At 46.5% G+C, this 17,824-nt stretch overlaps 1 protein-coding gene across 2 annotated transcripts in view; it reads right to left on the reverse strand.

The window, feature by feature from the left end:
* The window catches only part of CTBP1 (C-terminal binding protein 1), a 57,248-nt gene extending 41,413 nt beyond the window's left edge, over window positions 1-15,835 (reverse strand). For both annotated transcript variants that reach the window (XM_083362340.1, XM_083362339.1), the window contains exon 1: window positions 15,653-15,835. In XM_083362340.1, the coding sequence (XP_083218466.1) occupies window positions 15,653-15,692 (40 nt within the window). In that variant the 5' untranslated portion in view covers window positions 15,693-15,835. The remainder of the gene's footprint in view (window positions 1-15,652) is intronic.
* Window positions 15,836-17,824: the final 1,989 nt, after the last annotated feature.

Below are 17,824 nucleotides of genomic sequence, written 5' to 3' on the forward strand. Positions count from 1 at the left end.
CGGAGCAAGGAAGGTCGTAAATGGGGCAACGTTCCCTTAACAAAATGTCTTGCTTGGCAAGAGAAAGTTTTGAGCTTAACTGTGGTCGAGGATGTGTAAAGGTAAATTTTCTTTGTTTTCACATGGTTGAAAGGAAACAGCACTTAAGCCTAACATTTACACAATTAGCTAACCAGCCTGATATGGACAGTTTTCTGCCTGCCGATGATTGAGGCTAATCTGTTTCTAATCCTACCATACCAGAAGCATTCAGAGCAGCTCAAGTTCAACAAACAGATTGTCATGTTGCTACTTTCAACAAGAGTCAATCAGCTTTCCGATGGGTTGCGCCACCGCCGCACCCCCCCCCCCGGTTGATGGAGAAATTCCTGGTACTAAAGCCATCAATATACGTCCTTTTATTCATGCATGGAAGAAAACCTGGCATTCTGCAATTAGTATTTCAAATGACGGGAACCATACGGTTAGGGTCACACGGCATTCGACGTCGCAAAGGATAATGTCTTATTTGTCAAATGTCTGTAATTCCTTTCAGCAGCGCGTTCTACGTTCTCTTCAGAACTAGCTGGGTGGGTAGGAAGGAAAAAGGGAAATAGAATGATCACTCAACCCGGTACGAAAGGCATTGGGTGGGTTAGAAGAGACCAGCATATTAGATTAAAATGGGACTGTAACGTGGTTTACAAAACTTTAGCTTAGGAATTTTGGGGGAAGCAGCCCTTGAAAAGAGAAATCTTGGACGTCGCCAAAAATTAACTCGGCCAAAAATTAATTTGATCTCCCTCTCTCTCCCCCCCTCCTCCCTCACCCCTCCTGGGACCAGTGGCAGTTCGTAGAATCTGGGAAGAACTGGAAGACAATAAATAACAAATACAAAAGAAATTATCTCAATGGGAATAAGTACAAGATCGCAAAAAGTCATTAAAAGATAAGCATCCCACTCAGAAACAGAAAGATAAAGCTGGGCATTTTGAAATTTGAATCTGAGAACGGACAAGTGATCCTACACATAACGAAGGATAAAACCAGCTAAATCCATTTATCTTTCTTTTAATTATTAAAATGAGGTATGATGGGTGAAATGTAGTTTCCCCCCCCCCCGACTCTTCTTGGAGCCCAATGCTAGGCATGATTACCCAATACAAGCCATGCCTTTTAAAGAAGAAAGACAAGACACCCCCACACACACAATAACCAAGTAACCAAATCTGCACAGGGATCCATTTCACCACGCAGAGTGACAGACATTTGCACTAGTGGCTTCACAGACTTTTGACCATTGGGATACTCTCTACATTCAGAATGGACATTCATCTCTAGATGCAATTTCCACCTCTGCAAGTTGCACAAAAGACAGTTGGAAGGTACCTTGAAGGTCTTCTAGTCCAACCCCTTGCTCAGCCAAGAAGCCCTATACCATTTCAGACAACGGGTTGTCCAATCTCTTCTTAAAAACCTCCAGTGATGGATCACCCACAACTTCCGGAGGCACGCTATTCAGAATAACAGAGTTGGAAGGGACCTTGGAGGTCTTCTAGTCCAACCCCCTGCTCAGCCAAGAAGCCCTATACCATTTCAGACAACGGGTTGTCCAATCTCTTCTTAAAAACCTCCAGTGATGGATCACCCACAACTTCCGGAGGCACGCTATTCAGAATAACAGAGTTGGAAGGGACCTTGGAGGTCTTCTAGTCCAACCCCAAGCTCAAGCAGGAAATCCTACATCATTCTGGGCAAATGGCCACCCAGTTTCTTCTTTAAAAACCTCCAGTGATGGAGCACCCACAACCTCTGTAGGCAAGCCATTCCACTTATTAATTGTTCTTATTGTCAGGAAATTTCTCCTCAGTTCTACTTGCTTCTCTCCTTGATGAGTTTCCAACCATTGCTTCTTATCTTCCCTTCAGGTGCTTTGGAGAATAGCTTGACTCCCTCTTTTTTCTGGCAGCCCCTCAAATATTAGAAGGCTGCTATCATGTCTCTCCTAGTCCTTCTTTTCATTAAACTAGAGCAGGGGTCGGCCACCTTGGCTCTTTTATGCCTCGTGGACTTCAACTCCCAGAATTCCTGAGCCAGCCACGCTGAGGGGAAAGGGAGAGGTTTCCAAGCTGAGCCGTGCTGGCTCAGGAATTCTGGGAGTTGAAGTCCATGAGTCATAAAAGAGCCCTGAACCAGACATACCCATTTCCTGCAACCGTTCTTCATAGCCCCCCCCCCCCGCTCCGAACATCTTGCTGGACCATGTTTATTCACTGAGGACATCATGCCTCCCATTCTGGCTTCAGTAAAAGTGGCGTTGTTTCTCCACAAAATGTAGGAGACAACTCTATCATTCACAAGGAAGTGCAAAGGACAACTTCCGAAGATCGGCTGAAATATCTTCGCAATACTTGCAGGCCTGGTCAATCGTTTTTGCTGCCTTGATGGAAGAAATAAGCAAGAGAATCAGTTCTGACCCAAAGTCTTGCCTGCCGCAAACTCTCCCGAGTCTGTCACAAAGAAGGGAAGGGAGAAATCGGCTGAACTGGACAGCCAAATGTTCTCCATCTACCCCAGGGGTCTTCAAACTTGGCCCTTTTATGACTTGTGGACTTCAACTCCCAGAATTCCTCAGCCAGCAAAGCTGGCTGAGGAATTCTGGGAGTTGAAGTCCACAAGTCATAAAAGGGCCAAGTTTGAAGACCCCTGATCTACCCCATTCTGCTTCAAAGCAAGAGCTTAAACAAAGAAAGCATTTATCCAGGGTTGCAACCTGGCAGATAAAAAGCACCGGAGACTCAAATACACAACTGAAGCCAACACACTCTCCGACTCAGCAGCTGATCAAAGACCTCAAGAGTTCACGGAAAGATTATTAAACCGCTTCACCTTTAGTCAACTCAGATAAACAGCCGAACTGAAAGGAAAAGGAGCTGGAAAAATCTTTGCAAGAGGCTCTGGCGAACTCTGCCTGATTAGGAACGTTATTTGCAAAGGTGAGTTAAGAAAATTAGCAATTCCACTTCCAAGCCTACCTCCTACCTAATTAATGATTTCCTACAGAAACGGCACAAAGGAGCCATTGTGCGGCTCTTCCTCTGGAATTTGTGCACGGCCTCTTTATCTGCACAGTTAAGTTTAAAACACAGCCTGTTCTTCCTCAGACAAAAAGGTTATTTTCTTCGATATGGCTGTGGCTTATAAGAGAACCCAATGCCTGCCTGTATCAGCTTTAAAGGTTGCATGGACTAGAAGAGACAAGCATTTGAAGCGGGGGGGGGGGGGAGCTGCTAACCAGGAATCTCACTGGCGAAGAAAGAAAGAAAGAAAAAAAGCAAATTGATATGTATAAATGAGGGTAAAAACAGGATGAGCGGGCCTGAGCCCCCCACTGAAGGAGTCTCGAATGAAGGACAAAGACCGCAGGGTGGTGGCAGATCACCAGGAAGTCCTTGAGGCCACCCTTCCATTTAGGGAAAGAGATTTATGTCTGCGGCTGTGTGCGTTTGTGCAGCTCCCTGAAATAGGTCTCTAAAGATGCTTTTTCACGAGGCCACCGAAACCCCTTCAAAGAAAAAAAAGAAGTCCAGTTGCCCTTTGGGGGGGGGGGGAAAGCACCTTTGGGACAATCAGGATCTGGAGGGCTGAGAATCTCCATAGACAATTCCCTGACATAGGTGTTAGCAACTTGGGAGACAGGATCGGGAATAAAGGAGATCAGGAAAAAGTCCGGGAGCGCCTCTTCTGATTTAGGGATTTTATTTGGAGCCCCAGACACAAAGCAGCTCACCTCTCTGGATATGCATCGTGTCTACGCATCTGGAATTGATCTGCAATTTACAAAAACTTGTGTCTTTTAATAAAAATTGGTTGGTTGCAAAAAGGTGCAACAGCAGCCTCCAGGTTTTCTGCCGACAGAGGCTAGCCCAGCTCTGCTCCTCTGCAGTCAGGAACACTTATTCCTCAATCATTTCACAGCCAAGATCCAGGGTGGTTCCACCACCCTTGGTCTGCTAGAATTTCTCTCCTGTTTCTGAAAAGGCACTCGCAGTTGGTCCTCGGCCGAGCCCAGCCTGCCAGGAGGGGCAGCTTCTATTCGCAGCTCGAAAAAAAAATAAAAGCCCTAAGATGAATGTCAGGGTGGGTTGTCTTGATCCAATGACAGGCAGGTAGTCCTCAACTTATGAGCCACGGAACAGAATGGAGTGGAATGGAATGGAATAGAACATGGGATGGGATGGGATGGGATAGAACAGAATATGGAATAAATAAAATATGGAATGGAACAGAATATGGAATGGAATACGGTAGGGTAGGGTAAGGTAGGGTAGGGTAGGATAGAATATGGAATAAACAGAATATGGAAAGGAATAGAATATAGAACAGAACAGAACAGAATATGGAATAAATAAAATATGGAATGAAACAGAATATGGAATGGAATATGGTAGGGTAGGGTAGGGTAGGGTAGGGCAGGGTAGGATAGAATATGGAATGGAATAGAATATGGAATATGGAATAGAGGAGAAGAGGAGAAGAGGAGAGGAGAGGAGAGGAGAGGAGAGGAGAGGAGGGGAGGGGAGGGGAGGGGAGGGGGGGAGGGGAGGGGAGGGGAGGAGAGGAGAGGAGAGGAGAGAAGAGAAGAGAAGAGAAAAGAAGAGAAGTTCTTTATTGGCCAAGTGTGGTTGGACACCCAAGAATTTGTCTCCGGTGCCCAAGCTGAGAAGTGAGTCTGCCTTACCCCGTGGACTTTGCTTGCCAGAAGGTCACAAAAGGGGATCACATGAACTCCAGCACAACTGTCGTAAATAGGAGTCAGCTACCAAGCACCTGAATTTTGATCACATGACCGGGGGGGGAATGTTGCAACGATCTTAAGGGTGAAAAACAGTCAAAAGTCACTTTTTTCAATGCTGTTAACTTTGAACAGTCACTAAATGTCGTAAGCCAAGCATCACGTATAGAAGCAGGCCGGTACAGGAAGTCCTTGACTTATGCCCGTTCCGTTAGTGAATTGTCTACGGAGATATCTCAGTCATGGCTGAGATATCCAGTTTTTCAAGAGGCAACTGGACTTTCTTGGGGGTTTTTTTCCCCCCCGGAAGACCTTTCACTTCTCACCTAGGAAGCTTCTTCAGTTCTGACTTGAAATCCTTCCGTTCCCCACCACTCGGTCGGAACCGAACAGGATTCAATGAGCCGAACAGGAAGTAAAAAATGCCACTGTACTGTTTGCTTTTTAGAACAATCTCCCAGAAGGCAAGCATTAAACAACGCTGAAACCGACCGACTCTAGGTAATCCTCGACTTGTGGCAACTGAGCCCGGCATTTCGGTTGTTAAGTGAGATGGTTGTTAAGTAGGTTTTGCCCCCATTTTACAATCTTTCTGGCCACCGTTGTTAAGTGGATCACCGTCCATTGTTAAGTTAGGAACACGGGCTGTTAAGTGGAAGCTGGCTTCCCTCGGTTGACTTTGCTTGGTCTGAAGATCGCAAAAGGGGATCTCGTGATCCTGGGACACGCTGCGACCATCTTCACTGCGAGTCAGTTGACAAGCCTCTGAATTTTGATCACCTGACCCACGGGGAAGCTGCCACTTTCATGAGTGTGAAAAAGAGTCATTAAGTCTCTTTTCTCAGCGCCGTTGAGACTTTGAACGGTCATTAAATGAAATGTTGTAAGTCGGGGACTCTTATTTCTGTGATGGTTCTCCAGTTACACCCCTGAAGGCTCCATACACGGATTACATAATTCATCCAGGAGCCCCATGGAGTGGTGGGGAGGGGGGCTCAGATGGGCTATAAATTTCAAGACAGGTTTTTATATATATATATATATATATATATATATATATATATATATATATATGTATGTATGTATGTATGTATGTATGTATATGTATATGTATATGCATAAATATAATATACATATATATAATTATAAAATTATATATATAATATATAAACATAATATATACATTATATAATATATAAAATATTATAATATAGATATAGATATATAAATTATATAAATTATATATAGATATATAGATATAATATAGATATATATTATATAGATATAAAATCTATATAAAATATATGTAAACAAATATATATACATATATACATACATATATACATATACATATACATATACATACATACATACATACATACATACATACATACATATATATATATATATATATATATATATATATATATATGCTTTTAGGCTTCATCTTCTGGTGCTGGCTTGTGTTTTGTCTCTGCCTCATGCAAAGGGGAAGGAAACACTGCAGCCCTGAAGGTAACAGTCTAAATTTAGCCAAGTGGTTTTGCTGAGGAAAAAAAAAGATTGAGAGTGGTACAGGAAATGCTGAGAACAAAACATGTTTTTTAAAAAAACAAAATTGCTCTAAAAATACATTTACTTTAATCTCTTGGGAACAGAGAGCCCTCCGGTCAGGGAGAAGAAAGCACGCCGGAGTCCCGTGAGGGGATGGGACAACGGGAGCCATCTTGGCTCTGGAGACGGAGATGAATTTGTGGCCCCCGTGACACGGAGGACCGGAGGGCCGTGGCCCGGGGTGAGAACCTCACGAAGGAGGAGGTCTTCTGGAAAGTTCTTCGCCACTAGTAATGGCGGAGTCTCCCTGCCTTGGGGAACCGGAGGTACTAAGAGCGGCCAAACCTCAAAGTTAGAAGCCTAGGAAAGGTGCCTGTTCTGAGCAGCTAACAATTCCTTCGTTTCTCATCACCAACACTGGACGTTGTTAAGAAGAATTGTCTGAAATGGGTACAGGGTTTCCCGCCTGAGCAAAGTGGGGGAGGGTTGGACTAGATGACCTCCAGGGCCCCTTCCAACTCTGTGATTCTATTCCGTTCATCAGATTCCTCCTGGCCACAGCTGGCGCTTGGCCTCATTTTCAGATTGGTCCCCTCATTCCAAATACAGGTGGTCCTCCACGTACGACCGCAATGGAGCCCCACGTTTCTGACGCTAAGCAGGGCAAAGGTTTCGGTGACTTTTGCCCCATTTTACGTCCTTTCTTTGACCACAGCTGTTAAAGTGGATCACTGCAGTTGTTCAGATCTGTTAAGCACAATGTGGCTTCCAGGTTTGGACTTTGCTAGTCAGAAGAGCTCAAAAAGGGGTCACGTGACCCCAGGAAACTGTCGCAAGTACACGTCAGTTGCCAGGCATCCAAATTTGGATCACATGACCACGGGGATGCTGCAAGGGTTGTGTGAAAAAGGGTCCCGAGTCATTTTGTTTTCCCCCAGTGCCATCGCATCTTTGAACGGTCATTAAATGAACTTTTGTGAGCCAAGGACTGCACTGGACGTTTCACCTGAATTGCTTTAGTTTATGGTGCTAGAATACCCTAGCAAGGACTTCAAGGTAACCAAAGATTTCAGTTCCAGCACAGAATAAATTGGAAGAAGATGCTCAACCGGAATAAGAGTATGCCAATCGGGTCTTCTTCAGTTGGGCTAGACCTCAGTCTCGAGGCAGTATGGGTTTTGCTTGTACTGGCTGAGGAAGATGGGTTTTGAAGTCTCATCGGTTAAAGAGCGCTGCTGCAAAGCAGTAATGGAATAGGAACGAGGATGCATATGCTCAGATAGCTGCTTATGCCCATTTTCTCTGGGCGTTTAAGTAGGCCACTTGGCCATGTGCCCAACAAATAATGAAGGGTCCATGGATGGGAACGCTACAGATGGCCACACATAAAGAGGTAACAATTGCTGCCCCTGTCAACAGAAAGCTAACGGGGACTCCTGAACCAAACATCAAACTTCAACAGCAAGCAGAGATAATGCTTGGGTTTAACAAGCCCCCATCTTCCAAAACACCTGCGTCTACCACACAACCAATGATGTTTGTCTTGAAAGGACAGGGCAGCTAAAGACCAGATATAGATTGAGGTTGGTGTGTGTGTGTGTGTGTGTGTGTGTGTGTAGGCTAAAACCTACGAAGAACTGTTACAATAATTCGGTATGTCTAGTCCAGGGCTAGGCAACCTTGGCTCTTTTGTGACTCGTGGACTTCAACTCCCAGAATTCCTGAGCCAGCGTGGGGGAACTATGGCCCCTTCATGACTGGTGGACTTCAACTCCCAGAATTCCTGAGCCAGCCGTGCTGAGGGGAAAGGGAGAGGTTTCCAAGCTGAGCCATGCTGGCTCAGAAATTCTGGGAGTTGAAGTCCACCAGTCATAAAGGGGCCAAAGTTTCCCCCCTGCTGGCTCAGGAATTCTGGGAGTTGAAGTCCACGAGTCGTAAAAGAGGCAAGGTTGCCTACCCCTGGTCTAGTCTAACGAAAAGGAGGACTAGGGGAGAGATGATAGCAGCCTTCCAATATTTGAGGGGCTCCTACAAAGACAAAGGGGGTGAGGCTGTTTTCCAAAGCACCAAAGCGCAAGACAAAAAACAAATGGATGCAAACTAGTCAAGGAGAGAAGCAACCTAGAACTAAGGAGGAGTTTCCTAATGGTGAGAGCAATTAACCAGACACTGCTAGACTTCAGAAGTTGTGGGTGCTCCATCACTGGAGGCTTTCAAGAAGAGACAGGACAGTCATTTGTCTGGAATGGAACAGGGTCTGCTGCTTGAGCAGCGGGTAGAAGACCTCCAGGGTCCCTTCCAACTGTATTATTCTATGTTCTATGATTTAAATCCCTCCCCTTGATCAATGAAACATGCATATAAGCAATTACTAAAAATATAAGGGGGGATCCGTAATTTTGCTCTAGTTGCAACGTTCTGCTTTCCATAAGGGTAAATGTCCTTTTCATGCAATGCAAACTTGGAAACATTTTTCCAAATAATTCTCTGATGGGTAAATATAAACTGTTGATAAACCCAAGTGAGATTATCAGGGTTCCTGGGCCTTATGCAAAAACATTCACAGGCTGTATTTTCAAGGTTCAAAGCAGTTTATGATAAAGTACTGTATTCATTTTAAAAAATAACTGAATAACTCCAACCATCCCCAGGGCTATAACAGCATTCAAGATGCTCAACTCACAATTCTTAAAAGAAATATTTTGCAACTTTTCCCACCAGTCTGGATAGGAAATGACATAAGTCTGTTCATCATTTCCACAGCCCTGTCCAACAAGCCAAGAATGTAAGACTTGATAAAAGTTATGGAGCATGGTCTGATCTGAAAAGTCAAGGAGTACAGTAACTCATGTGGTTAAAAGTAGTCTCTGAATAACACAGGTAAGTTGTACTTATCACCGTATATTTTAAAGGTTATGAGCTCTGCTTTGGATGAGAAGATGCAGAAGAATGAGAAAAGAATTGCATACCAAAAAAACGGTCTGTTCCTCAAATTCAAAAGGATCGGTTCAAGGACAGTTCCATACTATCAAACGAGTACAGAAAACATCTCTGTGCACATAAAGACCACATTCTCAAGCAAATACAAAAATATGGATGGAAAATAATCAAGGAGAGAAGTGACCTGGAACTAAGGAGAAACTTCCTGACAGTCGGAACGATTAACCAGTGGAACAACCTGCCTCCAGAAGCGGTGAATGCTCCAACACTGGAAGTTTTTGAGAAGAAACTGGACAGCTACTTGTCTAAAATGGTATAGGGTTTCCTTCCTGAGCAGGGGGTTGGACTAGATGACCTCCAAGGTCCCTTCCAACTATATTATTGTTGTTGTTGTTGTTGTTGTTATTATTATTATTATTATTATTATTATTATTATTATTATTATTATGCTAATCATGGTTAGGACTACTATATACAGGGTGAAAGAATCCAGAAGAATTGTGGATTTTTGTGTCGTCTATTTCGGTGTGATGTCACCTAATGACGCTCTGGATTTTGATAGCTTGTGTATAGTAGCCCACATTGACACTGCTTTTATCCCAGAAGTAACTGGACTTAACCAAACAATTTGCACTATTGGAAACTAAACAGTGTCTGTAGGGTTCACACATATTGCTGACCTATGGCGTGTTCCGCTGTGGTTTATTACATAAGCAGGAATTGACCAGGATCAACATACACAGCCATAAATTCTGGTTTATAAATTACAATGACTAGGTTCATTTAATATACTGAACCAAACAAAGTCCATTAAAGCTTAATTCACGTGTAAACCAAGTGTACGGTCCGTTCCTATTCACCTTAGGAGACAGTTAATTCCTTAAAAAGTCCAGTCACTCGGGGCTCACTGCCTAAAGAATCAAAGTTATTCTGACATTAATACCAGCCAATGCATAGGAAAAAGGCCTCAGTAAGAATAACGCCACATGAAAAACAAAGAAGATTCAGTATATTTTAGAACACGGGATACCTTTTATCAATGGTTAGAAAAACGAGGTAGAGAAAGGAATTTAACATGTGTTAGTAAGTTAAATGTTGGAAACCCAGACAATATGTTGCTGATAAAATATTAAGTACTTGTGAATGAATATATGTATGTCTATGTATGTCCAGAAGATGGTGGAAGACAGGAAGGCCTGGAGGAACGTTGTCCATAGGGTCGCGATGAGTCGGACACGACTTCGCAGCTAACAACAACATGTCTATGTATATGTGTGTGTGTATGTGTATATATATGTGTGTGTGTGTGTGTGTGTGTGTGTGTATGAATAATGACACTCAAATCTCTGAAAAATGCTTTGTAAGAGGACAAAATAAAGAAAGCAGGCATGACTCATCTATTATTTGTTGTTATTGGTTTGAAAATAACCCAAGCATTCATTAACTGTTGAGGCATCAAGCTGTAAGAAAGATCTCAAAATTGAACCTCAAATTTCAGTTGCTAAGCGAGACATTTAAGTGAAGTTTGCCCCATGTTGCCTCCCACAGCTGTGAAGTGAATCACTGCAGCTGTTCATTTAGTGACCCGGTTGTTAAGTGAATCTGGCTTCTCCATGGACTTTGCTTGCAAAAAGGGATCGCGTGACCCCAGGACACAGCGACCATCATAAATACGAGTCAGTTGGCAAGAGTCTGAATTTTGACGTTGTGACCACGGTGGATGCTGCAAGGGTCGCCAGTGGCAAAAGCGGTCATAACTCGCCGTTGTAACTTTGAATGGTCACTAAATGAAGTGTTGTACGTCAAGGACTATCAGTAACTGGGATGGTGGAGAAGTTGGCCTCCTACACCTCAGACTGCAAGCAGGCAGGAAATGTTTGAAGCTGGGTAAAAAAACCTCATTTCAGGGTTCTCGCACTGCAGGTCCAACCCCGATCCTCCGTAAAGACAAATGACAGACGCCTTCCTGTTCTATTGTTTCTAGCCAAACCACAGCTCGGATACGGACCCACAAAAGTCACGCGAGACATGAGTCACGACGACGTGTCTGACACAAGTTGCTACTGCTGCCCTGGGCCACCTTGGCTTCTCAGCTGGATGGGGAAAAAAATAGCGGTGGGTTTTCAATCTTCACGCGGCAGCCCCAAGAACTGAATAAAGAGAATTTCCGTTTTACTTTGAAGAACACTAGGAGAGCCCGCCCAGGAAGTTCGTCACTTGCAACAGTTCAGTGACCATTCGAACGGAAGAACTGACTTAGGACCGTTTTTTCACACTTGCGACCATCGCAGCATCCCTGTGGGTCACACGATCAAAATTTGGAGGCTCGGTAAACATCTTCAAGAAAAAAAATGCAAAAAAGTCAGGTTGCCTCGGGGGGGGGGGGGGAGGGACAACCCTGACCTGGAGGACAGAGAATCTTCACGGACATTTTCTCTGTCCTCCGTCAAGTTGATTCCACAACTCTGAGTATCAATGTTATGGCGAGACACATTTCCTCCACTCTTCTCCTCCTCACCCTACGCCAGAGGCCCCCAACCTTTTGGGCACCAGGGACCGGTTCTGTGGAGAGAGGTTTTTCCGCGGACTGGAGAGTGCGTGGTTTTGTGTGCTGCCTGCATCCCAAGGATGGGGATTCGCTTGCTCGTGCGGACCGGTTGCTGGCATGGCGCGGCCCGGTACCGGTCCATGGACCAGGGGTTGGGGACCCCTGGATTAAATGATCACAACTATACATATATACATACATATACATGTACACATACACATACATATATACATATATACGTATGCATACATGTATGTATGTATGTATGTATGAAATGGTTTAGGGTTTCCTACCTGAGCAGGGGGTTGGACTAGAAGACCTCCAAGGTCCCTTCCAGTTCTATTCTATTCTATTCCATTCCATTCCACTCCATTCCACATTCTATTCTATTCTATTCTATTCTATTCTATTCTATTCTATTCTATTCTATTCTATTCTACATTCTATTCTATATTATTTTATTCTGCATTCTATTCTACTCTATTCTAAATTCTATTCTATTCTACATTTTATTCTATTCTATTCTGCATTCTATTCCATTCCATTCTGCATTCTATTCTATTCCATTCCATTCCATTCTATTCTGTATTCTATTTATATATATAAGCCTTTACTACAATGCCATTAAATCAATCCTGGCAAAACCTGAAGAGGTTTGACTGCAGAGCTCTTTTCCCTGCCAAGGGCTGCACAATTTTGCAGTCCAAAAGCACCACAGAAAACTCCAAGGGGTTCAGAATCGGCAGCTGTAAAGCAACAGTCATAAAATAACTGTTAGCCTCCTCTCGGGTTTTTCAGCACCTGCTGTAAAAAATGTCATGCAAACACAATTACCGTATCTCAGAAGCCTAGGGTTTAATTCACAGGTTAGTCCTCTAGTTACGACAATTCATTTAATGACCGTTCAAAGTTACAACAGCACTGGAAAAAGGTGACTTAGGACCGTTTTTCACCCTTAGGATCGTTGCAGCATCTCCCATGGGTCACGCGATCAAAATTCAGATGTTTGGCAACTTACTCATATTTACGACCATTGCAGCGTGATCCCCTTTTGCGACCTTCTGACAAGCAGAGTCAATGGGGAGGCCAGATTCCCTTAACTATCATGTAGCTAATTTAACAACTGCACAGTGATTCACTTAACAGCTGTGGCAAGGAAGGTCATAAAATGGGGCAAAATTCACTTCACAACTGTCTCGCTTACCCACTGTGGTCTTGCCTAAATTTGGCCCCAAGAATTGCTCACTTTCTCCCAAGGTTTTTGTTTTAGAAATTCTACTTGAGTTTCTAAAATCCGGGTGTTGCCGGAGAGGGGAAAATACCAGCACAGACTCTGAATTTCCCTCCACGAACAAAAAGCATTTCTGGGCTAGATTCAAAGTGCAACTTTAATGCCTTCTTGGAAGGAAACCACAAAGGCCTTGACTAAGTAGAGATACCAAACATTGTGCTATGAATTTTCCCCAACCACAATTAATTCAACAAACAACTACTGGGAAGAAACCTCTTTCAATCCACTATTTGGTTAGAACAATTATTCCAATATTCTCCACCCTCTTCATTCATTATCATCGGGGTATTTCCTGTCACCTGAAAGAGACGCAACACGCACGCGCGCACACACACACATACAAAAAAATCCCCACTATAATTGAAAATATCACCTGGCAAGACTGGAGATATCCATACATTTTACACAACAAGGTTGTTGTTTTTTTGCAGCAGATGGAAAGAACTGATCTTAATCACAAAATAAAGCACACTACATTGTTTGCTTCATTAAACAAGACGCCAAAATGAAACCTGGTTTCCCGTCGTATTTTTTGTTCTGCCTAACTATTTCTCAGCTTTAAGATGTATGGACTACAACTTCCAGAATTCCTAGTGCTGGCTGGGACACTGGAAAGGGATGTGCATTTTGTACACAAATGTAATAATCTAAAATAAAAACAATTATTTTTGGGGGGGAGGGGAAACTTGTAGGGTTTAAAATACCAGCAAACCGCAACTATAATTTAAAACCGTATTACCACTGCTGTTTTACGTATTTCTCCCATTACAATAAATGAAGGCATCTATGGAATTCTTTGCTAATAATTTCAGAAATTCTGGAGGCCTTTTTAGCAATCTGAATATACTAACAATTGAAACTTAATAACATTTGCAATGTTTTAAGGGTGTCTATTCAGCAATTTTAGATCACACAGGTCACAAACCTCCCTCAAACGCTACTTAATAATCAAGTTCTCCAAGGTTAAGCAAGTCAAACGAGATATCGAGATATCAGAATAGGTGCAAGAAAGACGGGAGCCCTTGACGTGAAAGAGGCAGCTACAGGAGCTGATGAAATAAATAACAGTCTTCCAAATAATCGTAGGGGAAAACTTCCAGAACCGAAGTCCTCCTAAGACTTAATCGGACTGATTTTTGTTTTGTTTTCGTTTTGGCGTATTAGGATTTTTTTTACCAGGGATGCCATACAATTTGCCTGCAGTTCTTAGCCCTGTCATTCTTATTTAAAAAAAACGAAAGTCGCCTCTAAGCCAGCGTTTCCCAACCTTAGGAACTTGAAGATGCGTGGACTTCAACTCCCAGAATTCCCCAGCCAGCATAGCTGGCTGGGGAATTCTGGGAGTTGAAGTCCACGCATCTTCAAGTTCCTAAGGTTGGGAAACGCTGCTCTAAGCAGAAAGAGCCGCGATGATGCTGGGAAAAAGGCTAGAATAATCTGCCTTTCAAAGAAGGAGCCTCAGGAAACGGCAGAAGCGGCCTGCTTATTATTATTATTATTATTTTTTCCTGTTTTTGTTGTTTTTGCAAAGCGCGCCCACCCCCCGAAAATAAAATTTAAAAAACGATGATGGGGGGGGGCTGAGCGCAAATGGGCTCTCCTCCTTTGTAGCCCTGGGGAAAGCCAGCAAATTCACCAGGCTCGGCCCCATCTGCCTCCCCTGCATTAATTCCCATAAACACCCCCCACCCCCGCCACCAAAGGAGGTTGGGACGCCGTTCCCACCCTCGGGGACCCCCAAAGCCCCCCAAAGCCCCCTCCCCTCCCTTTTTTTTTCTTTTTTGAAAGGAAACTTTCCCTGGATCACCTCCGCCCGGGATTGACAGTTCGGCCCGGTCGTTAAGCGGGGCAGCCCTCCGAGGCTCTTTTTCCCTCCCCCCCCCCCCGCGTCCCGGATTTCGGACAGGGACCCTCCCGCCAGCCAAGCCCGGCCCCCCCTGCCCCACTCCCAGGCCCATAAGCCGCGGCCCAAAGACCCGGGCCGGGCGAACTTTTCCCCCCACCCCAACCCCCCCCGGCCCACCCCGAGGCCGGATCCTCCGCGAGGGACCCCCCCCCGCCAGGCGCGGCTGGGGGGCCTGGGAGCCCCAAGCGGGTGGGGGGTCTCCACCTGGGGGATCCGGGGGGGGCTCTCCTCCCCCTCCAGGCCCGGGCAAGGGGAGGAGAGGGAGGCCTGCAGCGCCCCCCCTCCCGCGGAAAGACCCCCCCAGTCCTCGGCCTCCGCTGGCGGGAGAGGCCGGCCGCCCCTGGCTGCCAGCCCGGGCCCAGGAGGAGCAGGAGGAGGAGGAGCAGGAGGAGGCGGCGGCCCTTCCCTTCCCTTCCTTCCCCGGGCAAGAGGCCCCGCGGCCTGCCCGGCCCGGCGGCGCGGCAGGAAGCGCGGGCGGCGCGGCGGGGAGAAGCCCCCGGCCCGTCGGGCCGAGCAGCCCCCGCCCGGGCCGCACAAAGAGGCGGCGGCGGCGGCGGCGGCGGGCGCGCTGGCTACAATGTCTCGGCCGCCTCGCCACCATGTAGCCAGCCGGGCGGGCGGACGGGGCGTCTGGCTTACCCAGCGGCAAGGCCTTGTTGAGCAGGTGGGAGCTGCCCATTGAAGCGGGCTCCGGGCGGCTGCCGGGCGCGAGGAGGCGAAGCAGATGGCGGCGCCCCGACGGTCCCCCCGCCGCCCGCCCGACCCACCGACCCACCGACCGACGCTGCGCCCAGCCAGGCAGGAGGGAGGCAGGCAGGAGGGAGGGAGGGAGGGAGGGGCAGGCGCGGCCCAGCCCGGGACGGAGGCGGCCTCGATCTCCCGGTTGCTGCCAGGCGGCGGCGCAGAAAGGCGAGCGGGCGGGCGGGCGGGCGGGGAAGGAGGCGGCACCTACCCGCGGGAGCCTCCGGCCGGGCGAAGGCCACCAGCGGCGGCCACTGCTGAGGCTCCTCCGGCCCCGCCACGACGACGACGCCGCTGCTGCTGCTGCTCGGCCGCCTCTTCCGTCCTCCGCTGGCCGGCCGAGCCGGGCCCGCTGCGGCCGGGTGCGTCGCTCGGAGCGGGCAGCCGGGCTGGCCGCCGCCGCCGCTCTTGCTGGCGTCCCTCGCCGATCCGCTGGCCGGCGGCACGTTGGGATCTGCGAACACGAGTCGGGACCGTCAGAGGGAAGGAAGGAAGGAAGGAAGGAGGGAGGCAGGCTGAGGAGGCGCCCGGGCTTCGGGGAGGGCGGGAGAAGGAGCAGAAGAAGTCGGGCAGACGGGGTAGTCTTGGGGGCCCGGTCCGCAGGAGACCCCCGGAGCTCCAGCCCTGCCTTGGGCCTGAAAAGCGGTTGGGTGACTTGGCCCTTTGATGACTTGTGGACTTCAACTCCCAGAATTCCTCAGCCAGGCCCTGGCTGACTTTTGAGGCAGTCACCTTGAGCTATGCCGCTGGGGCATTCTGGGAGTTGAAGTCCACACGTCTTAAAAGTTGCTAAGGTTGTTTAAGGCAGCGTTTCCCAACCTTAGGAACTTGAAGATGCGTGGACTTCAACTCCCAGAATTCCCCAGCCAGCTCTGCTGGCTGGGGAATTCTGGGAGTTGAAGTCCACGCATCTTCAAGTTCCTAAGATTGGGAAACACTGGTTTAAGGGACAGCATCTTTTCTTGCTTGAGTTAATTCACTTATGAAGAGGTAAGAACAAACTTTGCAATTTACCACTATCATCTTACACTTGGTGTGATCGGGTGGCACGCTTGGTTGGTGGGCTGGCCTAGTATGGGCTGGGAAGTAACCTGCATTGGGTCCAAGTCATAATTTCGATTTTTTTTCCTTCCGTGCAGTCTGCACCTATTTATTTGTAATAAAACAAGTGTTGATCCCTTGATTGCAACAGGAATTGACCGATGGTCTTGTCACCCCAGCCTGATGCTCTGGGCTGAGAGAGGAATTGGCTCAAAGTCACCCAGCCGGGCTTTATGGATGTGGCAGAACTAGAACTCACACTCTCCTAGTTTCCAGCCTGGTACTTTAATCACTAGCTGTGGAATGACCACAGCAAATCCAGGCTGACCAGCCAGACTGAAGAATTGAAAAGCATCTCCGGAGAAGGCCCTGGTCAGCAACTTGGAAATTGAACACCCCCCCAAAAAAAAAATATATGTGAAAATTACATCCATGAAATCGCTAAAAGCCCAGATCAATTTTGAAGAGACCGTCAGGGTTTTTTTTTCTTTAAAAAAACTTACAAAGTGGGACTTTCTTCGTCAAACTGTTCCTTTTTTTAAAAAAAAAAATCAGCTTGTCCAGTTAGAGATTTTAAGGGCCAAAAGAAAAAAAAATCTGATAGAGGACCCTCAGTTTTAGATAAGGATATTGATTCATCTTGCTGCGGGGGTGGGGAATAATATCAGACTGAAGAAGGATGTTGAGGCCATCCAGTCAAAGGGTCCAAATCCTTTTCCTCCTCTGGATCATTTGCAAGGAAATTAATCAGGGTGTCAGCCTATTAGGGAACGGCAGATGGTCCAGTTATACAACAGGACCAAAGTGCCTGGGAAAGATGACTCAAGGCACACATGTGCTGGTTTGCAGGCAGCTGCTTTGGGGCACCCCAGCCCAGAGCAGATCAGCAAATATTCTATGGAGATTCTCCCTCATCCAGGTCCCGGTTGTCCCAAAGCTGCTTTTTCCGAGAGGTAACTGGGCTTTCTTGTTTTTCTTTGAAGACATTTCCCTTCTCACCCAAGAAGCTTCTTCAGCTCTGCGCTGGAT

Source organism: Vipera ursinii (genome assembly GCF_947247035.1).
Source record: "Vipera ursinii genome assembly, chromosome: 4".
In the NCBI taxonomy this organism is placed as follows: Eukaryota; Metazoa; Chordata; class Lepidosauria; order Squamata; family Viperidae; genus Vipera; species Vipera ursinii.